Source organism: Pantherophis guttatus, chromosome 12 (genome assembly GCF_059756535.1).
Source record: "Pantherophis guttatus breed Tessera chromosome 12, ASM5975653v1, whole genome shotgun sequence".
In the NCBI taxonomy this organism is placed as follows: Eukaryota; Metazoa; Chordata; class Lepidosauria; order Squamata; family Colubridae; genus Pantherophis; species Pantherophis guttatus.
Genome location: NC_142074.1, coordinates 22894954 through 22912500, shown reverse-complemented (window position 1 = coordinate 22912500; position 17547 = coordinate 22894954). Strand labels below are relative to the sequence as shown.

Genomic DNA, 17547 nt, shown 5'->3' with positions numbered 1-17547 from the left:
ACTTTATGGGCATCTCAATACTTTCACTCAAACATCTCAGTCTCAAGTCTTTAGAGACAGTTATGGAGGCTTCTGTAATTCCAACCCATCTGAAGCGGATATAAAATCTGAAGAAATATCATGAAGCTCATCAAGAGAGACAGTTTAGTCTAGTGGTTAAGGCACCAAGCTAGAAACCAGGAGACGGTGAGTTCTAGCCTAATTAAGCATGAAAGTTAGCAGGAAGAGTTTGGGCTGATCACCAGGAGACAGTGAATTCTAGTCCTACCTTAGCCATGAAAGCCAGCTGGGTGGCTTCGGGACAATCACCAGGAGACAGTGAATTCTAGTCCTGCCTTAGGCATGAAAGCCAGCTGGGTGACTTTGGGACAATGACCAGGAGACAGTGAATTCTAGTTCTGCTTTAGACATGAAAGCCAACTGGGTGATTTTTGGGCCAATCACCAGGAGACAGTGAGTTCTAGTCGTACCTTAGCTATGAAAGCCAGCTGGGTGGCTTTGGGACAATCTCCAGGAGACAGTGAATTCTAGTCCTGCCTTAGGCATGAAAGCCAATTGGGTGACTTTGCGACAATCACCAGGAGACGGTGAGTTCTAGTCCTGCCTTAGGCATGAAAGCCAGCTGGGTGACTTTGAGACAATCACCAGGAGACAGTGAGTTCTAGTCCTGTCAGCATGAAAGCCAATTAGGTGACTATGTGTTAGTCCAGCTTGTTGTTGTGGGAAAAATAGAAGGAAGAAGGAGTATTGGATACGTTCTCCACTTTGGATTATTTATAAATAATAATAATAATAATTTAATTTATTATTATTATTAATTTAATTTGTATACCGCCCTTCTCCCAGAAGGGACTCAATAAATAATAATAAAGGCAGGATATAAATAAAATAACAGAAACAGAATCTTATAAAGTCTCAGAAGAAGGCAGATTCAATCAGCAGCATGAATAATTATCCTCAAATCCATATAAATCCATTCATGGGACAAAGGAAGTTACAACAGCGCTGAAAATTGTGATCAGACGTCAGGTGTTTGGCAAGTGGGCGCATTTACAACGGTTGCAGCCTCCCTTGCAATTTGGGAGTAGAAGTCCACAACTCTTAAAGTTGCCAAGGTTGGCCTAGGGATGATGTAGGAACTCAGCCAGTGTTTCTCAGGGGATGATCAAAACGTGATTTTTATTAAACCTGGTGCATCCATTTAAGCTTAGATAGCTTGGGTCTGTTTTCGTTCTTGGTTTTCGCGCTGATCTTTTGCCGCGCCGTGTTCATTCAAGGCCACGCACCTTCCGCAACGTACAATTCATCCATGCAGTCAGCAACATCTAGGAAAAAAGAACGAAGAATGGATTTTTGGAAATTCCCTATTCGTTTCTTGGCTGCAGTTCGGTGACAGAGAGAGAGAGAGAGACAGTGGCGGGAACTCTGTCAGATTGCATCAAATCAAAGGAATTTAGGAAACACACAAGGATGACATTTCCTCATTATTACTATTATTATTTTTTAATTTGATTTATATGCCGCCCTTCTCCGGAGACTCAGGGCGGCTTACAATGCGTTAAGCAATAGCCTTCATACTTTTGTATATTTATACAAAGTCAGCTTATTGCCCCCACAATCTGGGTCCTCATTTAATCTACCTTAGAAAGGATGGAAGGCTGAGTCAACCTTGAGCCTGGGGAGATTCGAACCTTAGCCTATTTCTGCTGTTATTCCCAACATTACTAATTCAGAGGTGGGAGAAAATGGCTCCACTGATTTTGGAAGTCTTTCACCGTTGCCAATTCCTTGTCTGAACATACTGTCTGCTAACTAAGTTTCGTAGCGCTCTGTAGATGAAAAGGGAGCTTCATTCCCAGGGGCCAAATTGCTGGTTTCTATCTAAGTGTCGATTGAAAGGTCGGCAGTTCAGCGGTTCAAATCCCCAGTGCCGCATAACGGGGTGAGCTCCCGTGACTTGTCCCAGCTTCTGCCAACCTAGCAGTTCGAAAGCACGTAAAAAATGCAAATAGAAAAATAGGGACCACCTTTGGTGGGAAGGTAACAGCGTTCCGTGCGCCTTTGGCGTTTAGTCATCCCGGCCACATGACCACAGAGACGTCTTCGGACAGCGCTGGCTCTTCGGCTTTGAAACGGAGATGAGCATCGCCCTCTAGAGTCGGGAATGACTAGCACATATGTGCAAGGGGAACCTTTACTTTTACCTTTATCTAAGTGCAAAAGCTGCAATTCCATTTTTTATTTTTTTGCCGCGGAGGAAAAATAACGAACTGGATTTGTTGTTAAGCTCAAGAATTAGCCAGTTGACAAGATCTGGTCAAGGGGAAAGATAGCGTTTAATTTCCCAACAAAAATAGGACTACTGTGTAAGTTATTTTTTCCTGCGGTGAAAAACATCCAAAGAAAACAAGATTGGTAGAAGTTGCTAGAGTCATTTTGGTGTCGACAGCTGACAGAAATGAAATAAAATGCACCATAATCTCAACTGGCACAGGCTGAACTTCTATGTCCAAAAACTGATGGAGAGGCATCCTGTAAAGTCAACAATTAATTGACGGAACATTAAAACACTGACCATCCATCTTAGATCTCTTTCGTGGATGCTTTTGATCAAGTGGGATCCATTCTATGATCGCCTTCATCCTCCTGCCCTCAGTTCTTCTTGCTAGGTGACCAGCCCATTTCCATTTCAATTCTTTTATTCTCTTGACGATATCATATACTTTCGTTTGTTCTCTCATCCACGTGCAGGTCTGTCTATCTTGTCTTGTACATGCCGAACATGTATCTTTCCATGGCTCTTTGCACCATTTTGTCTCGATTGTGAGGCTAGTGTCCATGTTTCACCGGCCTAGGTTAGAGCCAATAATAATAATAATAATAATAATAATTCTGGACTTTGAAAAGTTGGGATTAAAGCAATTTTTCTCTATAGTTCTAGTGACCTCTAGTGGATGAGGTTAGATTTACACCCGGCTGCTTTTCAGAGGCATCATCATTTCTCAAACTTGGCAACTTTTAAGATGTGTGGACTTCAACTCCCAGAATTCCCCAGCCAGCATTTCTGGACCTTAACTCCCAGAATTCCCAGCCAATTTCTGTTGCTAAGCGACCAGCAATTGCTAACCAATTTCTGGTTGTTGAGTAAGCCACATTCAATTTTACCTTTTTTTTTTGTTTGTTTTGCCACAATTGTTATGCCAACCGCTGCAGTTGTTAAATGAATCACACGGTCATTAAGCAAGTCTCTCTTTTCCCATGGACTTTGCTTGTGGAAAGTCAACTGGGAAAGTCACAGAGGGTCAATCGTGTGTCCCTGGGATACTTCAAAGGTGATTAATACATTCCAGTTGCCAAGATCCTGAATTCTGAAAACATGATCGCAAGGATGTTGCAACAGTTTTAAAGGCGAGGAGTTTTGTGGCATGACAAATTTTAGAATTTAGAATAGAATAGAGCTGGGAGGGACCTTGGAGGTCTTCTAGTCCAGCCCCCTGCTGAAGCAGGAGAACGGTATATAAATATAATAAACTATAAACTATATTTATTTGTTTGTTTGTTTTTATGCAATTTGTATGCTGCCCTATCTCCGAGGACTCAGGGCGGCTCACAAATATACCATTTTTATTTTCTTTCATATATAACTTGTATTGTTTTGCCCATGTATATGCTACAAAGAGAAACAAAAATAGGAAATTAGGGGAAGGAAAAAGAGAGGGGGGAAGAAAACATGAGGTACGAGGGAAGGGGGAAAAAAAGGCATTTACTTCCCACTCTTCTGTACAAGATAACAACATTACAACCTCAACTTTTTTTTACTTTTGCACATTAGTCTATGACTTGTTGTGGTTAGTTGCGAAGTCGTGTCTGACCCATCGTGACTCCATGGACAACATTCCTCCAGGCCTTCCTGTCCTCTACCATCCTCTGGAATTCATTTGAGCTCACACCAACTGCCTCAGTGACTCCATCCAGCCACCTCGTTCTCTGCCGTCCATTCTTCTTTTTTTGTCCATTGTTCCCAGCATTAGTCTCTTCTCCAATGAGTCCTTCCTTCTCATTAGGAGGCCAAAGTATTTGAGTTTCCTCTTCAGGATCTGGCCTTCTAAGGAGCAGTCAGGGTTGATCTCCTCTAGGACTGACCGGTTGGATCGCCTTGCAATCCAAGGGACTCGCAGGAGTCTTCTCCAGCACCAGAGTTCAAAGGCCTCCATTCCTTAGCGCTCAGCCTTTCTCGTGGTCCAACTTTCAGTATACGACTAGCCATCTCTATAACAACAAATCTATCTAATCGGCAAAAGCAAAGTCAATGTTTCTATTTTTATTTTTTTTAAAGAAAAACTTAGTGCTTTAAAATGGATGGGGGGAAGAAAATTCCCTTTAAGGTCAAAGAATCTGAAAGCACAGAGTGAATTTTGTTAATATACATGGTGATAGTTTGTAAAGATTATTAAGTGCAAATAGAAACTTTTTTCTTTAAAAAAAAAAAGTGAGGTTGAAAGACCAAATTAAATTTTAAGACGCTTTGCATCTTTTGCACAGAGGGAAGGTGGGGGGAAAAATGGAAATTCATTCAAGCTGATCTCACTTTATTAACTAAATAAAAGTGTTTTGTTGACGGGGCTCTTTTGCCTCCTGTTTTAACTGCGGGAATCTCCAGGTCTGGCTATTCCTGACTTGCTAGGCAGGTAATAAATTTTGCTGAGGTGGGCAAAATGCCTTCTGCCTCCAATTGATGCCAAGGAAGAGGTCAAAAGTGGCATCTCATTTATTCTATGAGAACAGTTTTGCATTCTCTGTCACCCCACCTCCTTCCCTCCATCACTTTGAGCCGTCTGTATTTTGTTTTTCTAGGATGACTTCCTTGTTCTTGATGCCCATCTAGAGTCCTTGGGAGAATGTTCCCAACTCTAGGGGGCGGTGCTCATCTCCGTTTCAAAACCGAAGAGCCAGCGCTGTCTGAAGACATCTCCGTGGTCATGTGGCCGGCATGACTCAAAGCCAAAGGTGCACAGAACACTGTTACCTTCCCACCAAAGGTGGTCCCTATTTTTCTACTTGCATTTTTTACAAACAGAGATGAGCACTGCCCCCTAGAGTTGGGAATGCGTATCTGAGGCGTGCCCATGCAACGCTAAAAAAGGAACATTTTGAAGCCTTCCAAGTCTGCAAAGGTAAGCAGAACAGTGAGGGGGGTGGGAATATGCTGTGCCACACGATTTAGGTTAGCCAGAAAGCAAGAAATCTGACGATTCTAGCTAATATAAATCGCACACCACAGCTGATCGTCACCCAGCTGATCGTTAGAAATACCAGTTCGCCACAGCTGATCGTCACCCAGCTGATCATTGGAAATACCGGTTCGCCACAGCTGATCGTCACCCAGCTGATCATTGGAAATACCGGTTCACCCGAACCGGTAGCATTTTTTACTACCGGTTCGGGAGAACTGGTCCGAACTGGTAGCATTTCACTCCTGCAAACTCGGATCCCTTAACCACTTAATATTGACCTGTTTTCTCTCTCTTTTTTTGAATATTATCATTGTTTTCTCCGGAACTATTTGACAGACACAGCAGATTTCTTTTAATGAGCATAGACACATTCAAATTTATTCTTACATCAGCATTTGAAACCTTTTGATACAAAACATGGTCATCTTTGAAGGCGTCTTTGTGTATAACACAAAGCATGACATATATATATACAAGCCGTGACGTGGAGGTCAGTTCCTTAGCAGAGGTTCACTGAACTGAAGTTGATCCCAGTTTCAAATGATTGACGAGATGGCAAAGCTTTGGAACGGGGGATCCATGCAGGACTTCGTTGTACCGGTTATGATCTTCGTTGGGATCGCTTTCTTCAAAATACAGCTCTCCTCCGTGGATGTCCTTCACGTCGATTGTGAAGTTGTTGGGATTAAACCCGAACCAGATGGTACACCTGTAATCGGCCGTACGGAGGGAATAGCCCATGACTCTTATATCTTGAAGTAACGGCAAATCAGAATTTGGTGCAGGGGTGTCTCCAGGTCGCGGATACTGGCTGAAGGCAACCGGGGTTTCTTTTCGTTTGGAACCATGGCTCTCCTGCCCTCCGCCGGAGGACGGGAAGTACTGAACCAAGCTCTTCCCTTCGCTACAAAGAGGGACGTGGAAGGAAGGCTGAGGACAAGCAGGAGGAACAGCCAATCCAGCCAGTTCTGCAAGCGTTGGGAAGAGGGACACCAACTCAACCATTTCTTTGGGTTTTCCTGGAGTGCGATAGGAGAAAAATTAGAGTAGGGAGTGTCAGGTCCAGGAACGATACCCGGAATTACTTCTACTGTATCTTTTGTTGTTCCTCACCCATAGACAGAAATTATGCCAAAGTATTCACATACACTCTGAGAATAGTTAAGGAGGAGCCTTCTTAACTCTCTTACTCTCTACCAAACTATCTAAGCCCGTGATTGTGAACCTATGGCACGCGTGCCGGAAGTGGCACGCAGAGTCATCTCTCTGGGCACGCCAGCTGTTGCCCCTTGCTCTTCCGGGTTCAGGTGCAAACATGTTTCAAGAGGCCAAAAATGGCTGTATTTGGTGTATAAGACGCACCAACATTTCCACCCTCTTTTAGGGTGGAAAAAAGTGCATCTTATAGTCCAAAAAGTACAGTACATTGGCATTAAATAAAATCTAAGAAGAAAAGCAGAAGCATGCCTAAAGCTAACAGGGAAGACCTAATCGGATCAGCAATAAAAGGTCAGACTTTTAATTTTGTCCACTGTTAATGATGGATTTTTACCTGGAAGCCCAGAGCAGGAATCTTGAGCAAAGGGATCAATGAATGGGAAAACTTTCTCTCCAGGATCAGAGATCTGAGTTGTCACTCCTGGCACGTAGAACATCAACGGCACTCGTGTGGCTACGTCAAAGTTGCTGTATTTTGCCCACTCGCCATGTTCACCCAGCGACCAGCCTAAATGAAATCAAGAACCATGAAGGGAAGATGGCATTGAGAGCAATCCTGTGGATCCATCCAGGAAAAGAAAAAAGAGGAAGAATCAAGAGTTGGATATAATACGTTGATTAAGGTAAAAGTAAAGGTTCCCCTGGCACATATGTGCTAGTCGTTCCCAACTCTAGGGGGCGGTGCTCATCTCCGTTTCAAAGCCGAAGAGCCAGCGCTGTCCGTAGACGTCTCCGTGGTCACGTGGCCGGCATGACTCAACGCCAAAGGCGCACGGAATGCTGTTACCTTCCCACCAAAGGTGGTCCTTATTTTTCTACTTGCATTTTTTACCTGCTTTCGAACTGCTAGGTTGGCAGAAGCTGGGACAAGTAACGGGAGCTCACCCCGTTACGCGGCACTAGGGATTCGAACCGCTGAACTGCCAACCTTTCTGATCGACAAAACTCAGCGTCTTAGCCACTGAGCCACCGCGTCCCTTTAATAGGTTGATTAGGATGGACCAAAAAGATATCAAAGAACAGCCAAGCTTTTAAAATCTCCAAAACTCTTCAACCGGTCTTAGAACAAAGTAGGGGATGATGTCGGAAAGAGACTGACCGAGATGACGAGAGGAGTCAAAGAGAGATTTAGTCTGGAATCAATATGTAGGAGCCTGGATAGCTCAGCAGACAAATGCATTGTCATTTAACTCCAGCTGTCTGCAATTAGTAAGTTCAAGTCTCACCAGGCTCAAGGTCGACTCAGCCTTCCATCCTTTCTAAGGTAGGTAAATTGAGGACCCAGTTTGTGGGGGCAATAAGCTGACTTTGTAAAAATATACAAAAGGCTATTCCCAGGCCATTCCAGCAGTGGAATAGGATTATCTTCAAACTCCAAAAAAAAAAGTGGTGTTATTAGCCATCAAACCTCAAAAATACACTTTTCCCAAAAGGTTTCCACAATTTTGACCACTACTGTATATAAGCCATTGTGCAGAAGCTGGTTTATTCAACACGCTGATCCCAACGCAAGAGCTAAAATTCGTAACATTCAACTGTCTTCTCCAGAAAACAAAGGTGTGGAGTTTGCAACTGACTCCAAGCCTCATGGACGTCTTACCGTGATCTGCGGTGAAAACCACCACCGTGTTGTGAGATAGCTCTGTCTCATCCAGGGCATTCAGCAACTTTCCCACCAGCGTATCAACGTAGGAAACGGAGGCAAAATAACTCTGGCGAATTTTCCGCTACAAAACAAGTTTGCAAAAGGGGACAAAAAAAATGAGTTGTGGCTGCTACACCGTCAATCGAAGCGGCCCCCGAGAGGGTTGGAAAGACTTTCAGGAAGTAATCTGTTTGTAATGCACCTGTTTCCCCAATTAATACAGGTAGTCCTTGACTTATGACCACAGTTGAGCCCTGTCAACTTGCAAAGCATCCCTGGCCTGCTCTCGAGTCGCCATAGGCAAGGGGGATGGGAAACCAGCGAAGCAACCCGGCAGCCAAAAACAAAAGCACATTCCAGATATATATCTCTCAAGGCTATCTCCCAGGGTTACCCACAGCGGCCGGAGGGGAATGATCTCTACAACCCGCGAAATTGCTCCGTTGGCTAATGTGACTGATGACACAGCCTGGAGGGAGAGGGGAAACAGATTACGTGGGGTCAGAGTTGGCTTCACTTGGAACCTGCCGACATGAAGTTCCTAATAAATAACTGGATTTCTTTTGAAGCTTGGTTCGAGGCTCATGATTTAATTAGGGCATCCGTAGGAACCCTGACAAGCCCACAATTTCTGTGGCTAAGCCAGACCATGTGAAGTGAGTTTTACAACTTTTTCTTGCCACCGTTGTTAAGTGAATCGTTGCAGTTATTCAGATAGTAGTTATGTTAGTAACTACTAACATAACATAGTATGTTAGTAGTTACTAACATCGTTAATAGTTACTGACATAGTAACAGCCGTACAGTAGTACGGCTGTTATGTGAATGTGGCACATCTCCCATTGCCTTTGTTCATCGCCAACAAAATGAGGAGATGACTCCGGGACACTGCAACAGTCACAAGTACATGCCAGTTTCCAAGTGTCCAAATGTTTATCGCGTGACCATGGGGATGCTGCAACGGTTGTAAGTGTGAAAAATGGTCATAAGCAGTGGTGGGATTCAACCGGTTCGGGCCGATTGAGGCGAACCGGTAGCTAAATAACTAAATGGGGTAGCACCCCATTTTGGCTTCCAGGTAAGTGCAGGGAGGCCTCCTAGGCCCAAAACGGGGCGCGGGGAGGGCAGTATGTCCCCCCACCCCACTGCAGCCCGTTTTTGCTCCCAGGGGGGTGCAGGAGATCAAGTGCTGCCTGTCACACATCCCTGGCCACGCCCACCATGGCCACGCCCACCCTGCCGGTCATTAGGGCCAAGAACCATTTGTTAAATGATTTGAATCCCACCACGGGTCGTAAGTGTGAAAAACTGTCATAAGTCACTTTTTTTCAATGCCGCTGTAACTTTGAACGGCCGCTGAATGAAACGGTGGTAAGTCAAGGACAACCTGTAGGAGAAAAAAAAAGGAGGCTAGCCATCCAACTCCTTATCCCATCGGCGTCTTTTCAGACCACAACCAGACCCTGATCCAATGGAAATATAACCGAATGGGCCCATAAGGGAAACTCTACCTGGAAGTGTTTTGGAATGGGCCCGTAAGGGAAACTGAGGTTTAAGGCTGCAACGTCCTCTCTTTCCCGCAGGTCCATCCAAGGATTGTAAGCGACGGAAGGAAGTTTTTTAGGAACTGCCGGATCGGGAGCCAAGGTGACGTTTTCCAACGGGTATAATTTGAGAAATTTCTGGAGAGAAGAGATTATCCAAATTGGTTTTCTGACGAGTCTTTATCACCTCGGTTCCTTTGACCAGAAATTAATATTTTCCAAGCAAAAAGTATTTTTCCTGCATCTGACTCTACCAGGGGTGAAATGCTCCCAGTTCGGAGCGAATCGCCCAATGCAGTAGCGATGGCGGTGGGTGAGTTCGAAAAACCGGTAGCAAAAATCCCTGCCCGCCCCTCCCCCCATGCCCAGCTGAGCCACACGATCATCAGAGGCTTTTTTTAAAATTATTTTTAAAAGCATTTTTTCTACAAATGCTTTTAAAAGTTTTTTTAAAAGCCTCTGACGATCGTGGGGCTCAGCTGGGATCGTCAGAGGCTTTTAAAGGCATTTTTTCTACAACTTCTTCGGCCAAAGAGGTTGTAGAAAAAAACTGCTTTTAAAAGCCTCTGACGATCCCAGCTCAGTTTATTTATTATTTATTTATTTATTTATTTTTCATATTTGTATACCGCCCTACTCCCGAAGGACTCAGGGCGGTGAACAGCCATAATAAATACAAATACATATAGAAGTTAAAAACTATTAAAAAACAGATTAAGTAATTTGGCTCAAAGATTAAAACATCCAAATTTATCTAAAAGAGGTCTAAACCCGATTTAAAAGCCAATTTAAAAAGCCAATTTAAAAAGGGAGAGTTAGGCCAGTTGCCTGATCGTCAGAGGCTTTTAAAAGCATTTTTTTTTTACAACCTCTTCGGCTACCCTAGCCTTCCTTCCAATATTTATTCTATTCTATTCTTCATTCCAATATTTATTCTATTCTATTCTATTCTATTCTATTCTATTCTATTCTATTCTATTCTATTCTATTCTATTCTACTCTACTCTACTCTACTCTACTCTACTCTACTCTATCTACTCTACTCTACTCTACTCTACTCTACCCTACCCTACTCTACTCTAGAGAACTTTTTGAGGACTCTTCCAGGAGCAGACCTCTCCTTCTCTTTTCTCCCCTGCAGAGAAGCCGTTTTACCCGAGGGTATCTGAACGGGATGTGGGGTTTATGATAGCCGACAGCCAGAAAAAAATTCCTCTTGATTCTTTTCAGAATCTTCAACCAACGGATGGCCTCCTCGGTGCTCTGGATATCTGGCAAAGTAGCCTCGGGCATCTCGGCAACGTCCACAGGGCAGATCAAGTTGGCGTGTAGCTTTCCGTCTTTCCCTTTGCAAACCTGGAAGGCAAACAGCAACCGTCATAAAACAAAATCCACCTTGGAAGTCCAAAAGATTGGTTTCCCATCATAAAAACTGGCCGTATCTAACTTATAGAACTGCCTGACCAGAAAGACACTGTTCTGACCTAGGCTTTCTGAGACATTAAAAAACACACGATTAGTCCCAAAAACCCTCTTTTTATTTCAACGGCTGTGAATTACGTTCATTCACAGCCCGTGCTGAGTCACAAATAGTTTGTAAAGAGTCCGACGGATATCTGCCACAGTCCTTCGGGATAAGGCTAATAAGCACCCACCTTTATCTCCCTTGACACGCTGCCAAAGACCTAATTGGCAATTAGCTTTGCAAGGTCATACGGAATTCAGAGTCAAAACGGAGCTTCAGAATTTAAACCGACCAGAATGAACAAAGTTGCTTCCTACAAAGGCTCACGTGCCTTTGCTCCTCTTTAATGTTTTATGGGAGGGGCCGATCATCTCCAAGCCCTACTCGCGAGTCGTTCCTTATGTCTTAACTGTTCTTGACTTCTGGCAGCTCTGTACATGTGCGCAGTGGGAACAGGCTCCCCTGTTCCTCTGCCTCGCTGATGTCCGACTCTGGAGGCTCCGGAGGAAGCACATAACTCCCAGATGGCCCTGGTCCCCTCTCTGCCTCCGACGCAGAGCCCTCGTCCGAGCCTTCCCCAGACTCCAGGACTGGCCTATGGTCCTCCCCAGTCTCCTCATTGTCTGACTCTGCTGCCAGCTCCGCAGGCTGCCGGCAAACCAGGAGAGAGCTCTTGCTACCCTATGTCTACTACTCCTGACTCCAGCGGTTAAGTAATTCTCACCACTTCCTCAAATCAGTTGAGGAAAAGTCAACGCTCAAGATTGGCCCAGCATCACGTTAAGAAAAAAGACTTCACAGTCATCTCTACTGATTATCTGTATTTAGATTCAGTCATGTACAAGTAATCTTCAAGAGCGGTGCGGTGGCCTAGAGGTGGAGCTCTCGCCTCACAATCAGGAGGCTGTGAGTTCGATCCTGGGTAAAGACAGATATTTCTCTCTTTGGGCTCCATGAGAGTATATCTGCTGAAAAAAAACAACTCCGCACTGGCGACAGGAAGGGGATCCGGCCAGTAAACATTCCATTCAGTTGCCCAGACTCCACCCCACAAGGTATTAATGGGTCATTAAAAGAAGAAGATGATGATATACAAGTAATCTTCAACTTGCAACCGTTCGTTTAGTGACCATTCGAAGTTACAACAGGACTGAAAAAAGTGACGTATAACCGTTTTTCATACTTAATGGAAATATCCTCAGGGTCATGTGATCAAAATTTGGACGCTTTGCAACTGACTCTTATTTATGACGGTTGCAGGATCCTGGAGTCAAGCAAGTTAATGGGGAAACCACTTAAGAACCATGTCACTAAGTTAACAATTGCAACCACTTAAGAACCATCTTAAGAACAATTGCAACGATAACAAACGTGACGAGGAAGGTCGTAAAATGGGGCAAAACTCAACGATCTCTCGCTTAGCATACAGAAATGTTGGGCTCAATGGTGGACATAAGTCGAGGACCGTATTGTCAGTGATCTCTGATTGACAACAATTGCAATGCCCATCTACCTTCGTATTTTCGTATTTTTCAGAAGACGGGTGGAAAGCCAGAACAGACCAACTGTACGGGTAATCGTCACTGTGGTTCGAGGAGATGCCTGAGAAACAGAAAGCCGAAATACAGGTAAGTTCTGGACTCGATCCTTGGATCGGGATCTCGAACGCTTTCTTAGGGGGCCCCGCCAGGTCTTGGGAAGCCGTGAGAAAGCTCACCTGGGTGGAAAATCTTCCCGACGGACACAGTGATGTAGCCGTTCTCCTTGAAGTACTGTGGCAACGTGGTGTAGTTTCCCGCGTGGGTTCGCCAGTACGAGTTAAAGTCATACAGCCTGGTGGAATCGGGTCTGCGGCCTGTGAGGAAGGAGACCCTGCTTGGGGCGCAGACTGCTTGCTGGAGGCAAAAAAGAGAGAGAGAGGCAGGCAGGCAGGGAGAGAGAGAGGGAGGGAGGGAGGGGGAGACAGACACAGAGAGAGAAAGAGAGAGGGAGGGAGGGAGGGAGGCAGAGATAAAGAGGGAGGGAGAAAGAAAGAGGGAGGGGGAGAGAAAGAGGAAGGGAGGGAGGGAGGGAGACAGACAGACACACACAGAGAGAGAGAGACAGACAGACAGACAGAGAGAGAGAGAGAGAGAGAAAGAGGGAGGGAGGCAGAGAGAAAGTGGGAGGGAGAGAGAAAGAAGGAGGGAGAGAGAAAGAGGAAGGGAGGGAGAGGGAGAGAGACAGACAGAGACAGACAGACAGACAGACAGAGACAGAAAGAGGGATGGAGGGAGGGAAGGAGACAGACAGACAGAGAGACAGAGAGACACAGACAGACAGAGACAGAGAGAGACAGAGACAGAAAGAGGGAGGGAGGGAGAGAAAAAGAGGGAGGGAGGGAAGGAGACAGACAGACAGACAGAGAGACAGAGACAGAAAGAGGGAAGGAGGGAGGGAAGAAGACAGACAGACAAGAGAGACAGAGAGACACAGACAGACAGACAGACAGAGACAGAGACAGAGACAGAAAGAGGGAGGGAGGGAGAGGAAAAGAGGGAGGGAGGGAGAGAGACAGACAGAGAGAGAGAGAAACGGACAGACAGACAGAGATAGAATTGAAGTTCACATATCTTAAGATCGCCAACCATGGTCTAGAGCAGAGTTCCCAGGGGTCGGGTGCTGGGGGTTCGGGAGAACCTCTAGCTAAGATTCTGTGCAGTTCGGAAAACCCCCAAATCCCACTCCTGACTGGCCCCGCCCACCCCTCCCCTCCCCTTCCAGGAGTCCCCATGCAGCTCATATTGGATGCAGGTAAGTGTAGGGCGCACATAGAGGCTCGGGGAGGGCGAAAAACGGGCCTACCAGAAGTTCAGGAAGGCTGGAAATGGGCCCATTTCTGGCCTCCAGAGGGCCTCTGGAGCCTGGGGAGGCTGTTTTCGCCCTCCGGAGGCTCGAGGAAAGCCTCCGGAGCCCGGGGAGGGCAAAAACACCCCCCCTCCCGCTGCGGTGCAAGAGGCCGACTAGGCCACGCCCACAATGGCCACGCCCACCCAGCAACCGGGCAGAGAACCCCTTGCTAAAATTTTTGAAGCCCACCCCTGAGATTTCCCCAATATTTCTGGCCCGGTGACGAGAGGGGACAAGGGATCGTTGCTCGCCGGCCATTTCCGTGGTCGGGTTGCAAACTAGTGGGCCGTGGCCCACAGGTTGGGGATCTCTGGTCTGGAGGAAGGAAAACCTGAATTATGACCATGTTCCAGACAGCATGGCTAACCAAGACGCCCTTCTCCCCCAAAAATTAAATAAGTAATGAAGATGACGTCAATTACCTGGGCAAAAGCATTCTGGAACACCACGCTCTTGGAGGCCAGCTGATCAATGTTGGGTGATTTCACCAGGGAGTCCCCGTAAGACCCCAAGGCGGGGCGCAAGTCGTCCGCAATCACGAAAAGAATATTTAAGCCTCGGTGAGGAAAATCACGGCCAGGCCTCTGACCACCATCAGCCAATGCTAATGGGGGAAGAAGGAACAGGGTGGAATAATTTTAAGCTTGTTGGCTCTTTTTTCTCTCTCTCTCTCTTTTCTTTTTTAAAGGTAGACGTAGTTCAGTACCGAATACGGAATACTTTCAAAGATTAATTCCCTACTAAACTTCAGTTAGCGGGGTTTTATGAATGGGAAAAATAAACAATGTACTTCGAAGGGGATAATGCACAAGAGTTAATCGGATTGGATTTTGATATTTTAATCATCTCAGCTAATGGCCCTACGGAAGGGAAGGGAAGGGAAGGGAAGGGAAGGGAAGGGAAGAATGGGAAGGAGGAAGAGAAAGGAAAGGAAAGGAAAGGAAAGGAAAGGAAAGGAAAGGAAAGGAAAGGAAAGGAAAGGAAAGGAAAGGAAAGGAAAGGAAAGGAAAGGAAAGGAAAAATATTGAGAAGGGAAAGGAAAGGAATGGAAGGGAAGTAAATGGAAGGGGAGGACAGGACAGGACAGGACAGGACAGGACAGGACAGGACAGGACAGGACAGGAAAGGAAAGGAACGGAAAGGAAAGGAAAGGAAAGGAAAGGAAAGGAAAGGAAAGGAAAGGAAAGGAAAGGAAAGGAAAGGAAAGGAAAGGAAAGGAAAGGAAAGGAAAAATATTGAGAAGGGAAGGGAAAGGAAAGGAAGGGAAGGGAAGGGAAGGGAAGGGAAGGGAAGGGAAGGGAAGGGAAGGGAAGGGAAGGGAAGGGAAGAATGGGAAGGAGGAAGAGAAAGGAAAGGAAAGGAAAGGAAAGGAAAGGAAAGGAAAGGAAAGGAAAGGAAAGGAAAGGAAAGAAAAGGAAAGGAAAGGAAAGGAAAGGAAAGGAAAGGAAAAATATTGAGAAGGGAAAGGAAAGGAATGGAAGGGAAGTAAATGGAAGGGGAGGACAGGACAGGACAGGACAGGACAGGACAGGACAGGAAAGGAAAGGAAAGGAAAGGAAAGGAAAGGAAAGGAAAGGAACGGAACGGAAAGGAAAGGAAAGGAAAGGAAAAATATTGAGAAGGGAAGGGAAAGGAAAGGAAGGGAAGGGAACGGAAGGGAAGGGAAGGGAAGGGAAGGGAAGGGAAGGGAAGGGAAGGGAAGGGAAACTACTCAGAAGACAAAAGAGGCTACAATTCCCAAAAATCTTCACTTCTGCTTTAGAGACACTGCAAGAGCATTTAACACAGGGAAATTTTTAGCAGCTCTTGTACAATTTCCTGCTTTAAATGAACAGTGGTTTTATCATGTTATTATGAATCATCCCCACATTTTTAAGCACTCTTGTGGGAGGAGAGAGAAATTCACAAACACACTGATTAAAAGTGTAGCAATAACGGAAGACCACTGGGGGGGAAAAGAATTCTGAAGGTCATTCAGTGGCTTTGAATGCTGAAATGGAACAAGATTAATTCGGTTTTAATAGCTGAATAACTGTTAAATCCATTCTTTCCAGTTCATCTCATTTCTACTCTCTAGCAAGTCTAAGAGCTTGTCGATCGGAAAGGTCGGCGGTTCGAATACCTAGTATTAGTGAGCAGGGGGTTGGACTAGATGACCTCCAAGGTCCCTTCCAACTCTATTAATCTGTTAAATCCGTTCTTTCCAGTTCATGGTACACTACCACCACCATCCCTCGCCCCCTCCCCTAATTTTGCCCAGGAGGCTCCAGGTAAAGAGTGGAAGGTTTTAAGAGCCTGGTGACGCAGTGGACTAAACTACTGTTAAAGTAGTATTTAGCTGCCAGCTGCCTGCAATTACTGCGAGTTCAAATCTCACCAGGCTCAAGGTTGACTCAGCCTTCCATCCTTCCGAGGTAGATAAAATGAGGACCCGGATTGTGGGGGCAATAAGCTGACTTTGTATAAAAAAGAACACCGCTTGGGGGGCCCCAAAAGCCCTACTAAGCAGGTATATACAAAAGTATGAAGGCTATTGCTTAAAAGCATTGTAAGGTGCCCTGAGTCTCCGGAAAAGGGTGGCATATAAATCGAACCAAATCAATCAATCAATCAATTAGAGCCTGGTGGTGCAGCAGACTAATAGCCTGTTATTAACATTCAGCTGCCTGCAATTACTGCAAGTTCGAATCTCCCCAGCCTCAAGGTTGACTCAGCCTTCCATCCTTTCTAAGGTAGGTAAATTGAGGACCCAGTTTGTGGGGGCAATAAGCTGACTTTGTATAAATATACAAAAGTATGACGGCTATTGCTTCACGCATTGTAAGCCGCCCTGAGACTCCGGAAAAGGGCAGCATATAAATCGAACCAATCAATCAATCAATCAATCAATTAGAGCCTGGTGGCACAGCAGACTAAAGCACTGTTATTAACATCAACCTGTCTGCAATAACTGTAAGTTCGAATCTCACCAGGCTCAAGGTTGACTCAGCCTTCCATCCTTTGTAAGGTAGGTGAAATGAGGACCCAGTTTGTGGGGGCAATAAGCTGACTTTGTATAAATATACAAAAGGATGAAGGCTGTTGCTTAACGCATTGTAAGCCGCCCTGAGACTCCGGAGAAGGGCGGCATATAAAGCAAATTTTAAAAAAAAATCAATATCAATCAATCAATCAATCAATCAATCACCCTCCCTCCCTCTTTCTTTCTCTCCCTCTCCCAGGCTGCATCTCCCACCCACCGACCCACCCAGACTCCTGATTGCAGAGAGGGTCGTCTGAACCTCCTCTGGAAGGAGGGGAGGGTATCACCGCCTCGCCCACCCACCCACGCCCGTGGGTGCCCAGGCTTTCCCAAACGGATGGATGGATCCGGGAGCGCATCACCTGCTGCGCTCATCGGGGAGCCCAGCCAGACGCAGAAGGCGCCCAGGAGGAACCAGAGCGAAGCCGCTCGAGGGATCCCCGCCGGTGGCATAGCCTCGCCGGGGAAGGTCGTCTTCTTCTTCGCTCGGCCAGCCAGCCAGGCTCCGGAGGAGGAGGAGGAGAGGAAGC

General features: G+C 45.8%; 1 protein-coding gene across 2 annotated transcripts; it reads right to left on the bottom strand.

Moving 5' to 3' along the window:
• Positions 1–5580: 5580 nt before the first annotated feature.
• IDS (iduronate 2-sulfatase) lies at positions 5581–17547 on the bottom strand. 2 transcript variants are annotated; one of them, XM_060683993.2, is made up of 9 exons: positions 17380–17547; positions 14418–14599; positions 12824–13001; positions 12620–12708; positions 10797–10997; positions 9609–9779; positions 8053–8179; positions 6787–6960; positions 5581–6253 (listed from the first exon to the last, which is right to left on the bottom strand). In XM_060683993.2, the coding sequence occupies exons 1-9, from the start codon at positions 17468–17470 to the stop codon at positions 5745–5747; spliced, it is 1722 nt and encodes a 573-aa protein (XP_060539976.2). In that variant the 5' UTR covers positions 17471–17547; the 3' UTR covers positions 5581–5744. The 2 variants fall into 2 exon arrangements, with proteins under 2 accessions (XP_060539976.2, XP_087733673.1); XM_087877547.1 differs by lacking the exon at positions 9609–9779 and having other exon boundaries at positions 17380–17538.

Bases quoted from the DNA above. Each gene is read 5' to 3' on its own strand.
- IDS (XM_060683993.2), bottom strand. From the start codon at position 17,470: ATGCCACCGGCGGGGATCCCTCGAGCGGCTTCGCTCTGGTTCCTCCTG. The intron at 8,180-9,608 runs GTAGAGTTTCCC...CTTGTTTTGTAG, and splicing joins CCATTCCAAAACACTTCCAG to CGGAAAATTCGCCAGAGTTA. The intron at 6,254-6,786 runs GTAAAAATCCAT...ATCGCACTCCAG, and splicing joins TTCCTGCTCTGGGCTTCCAG to GAAAACCCAAAGAAATGGTT.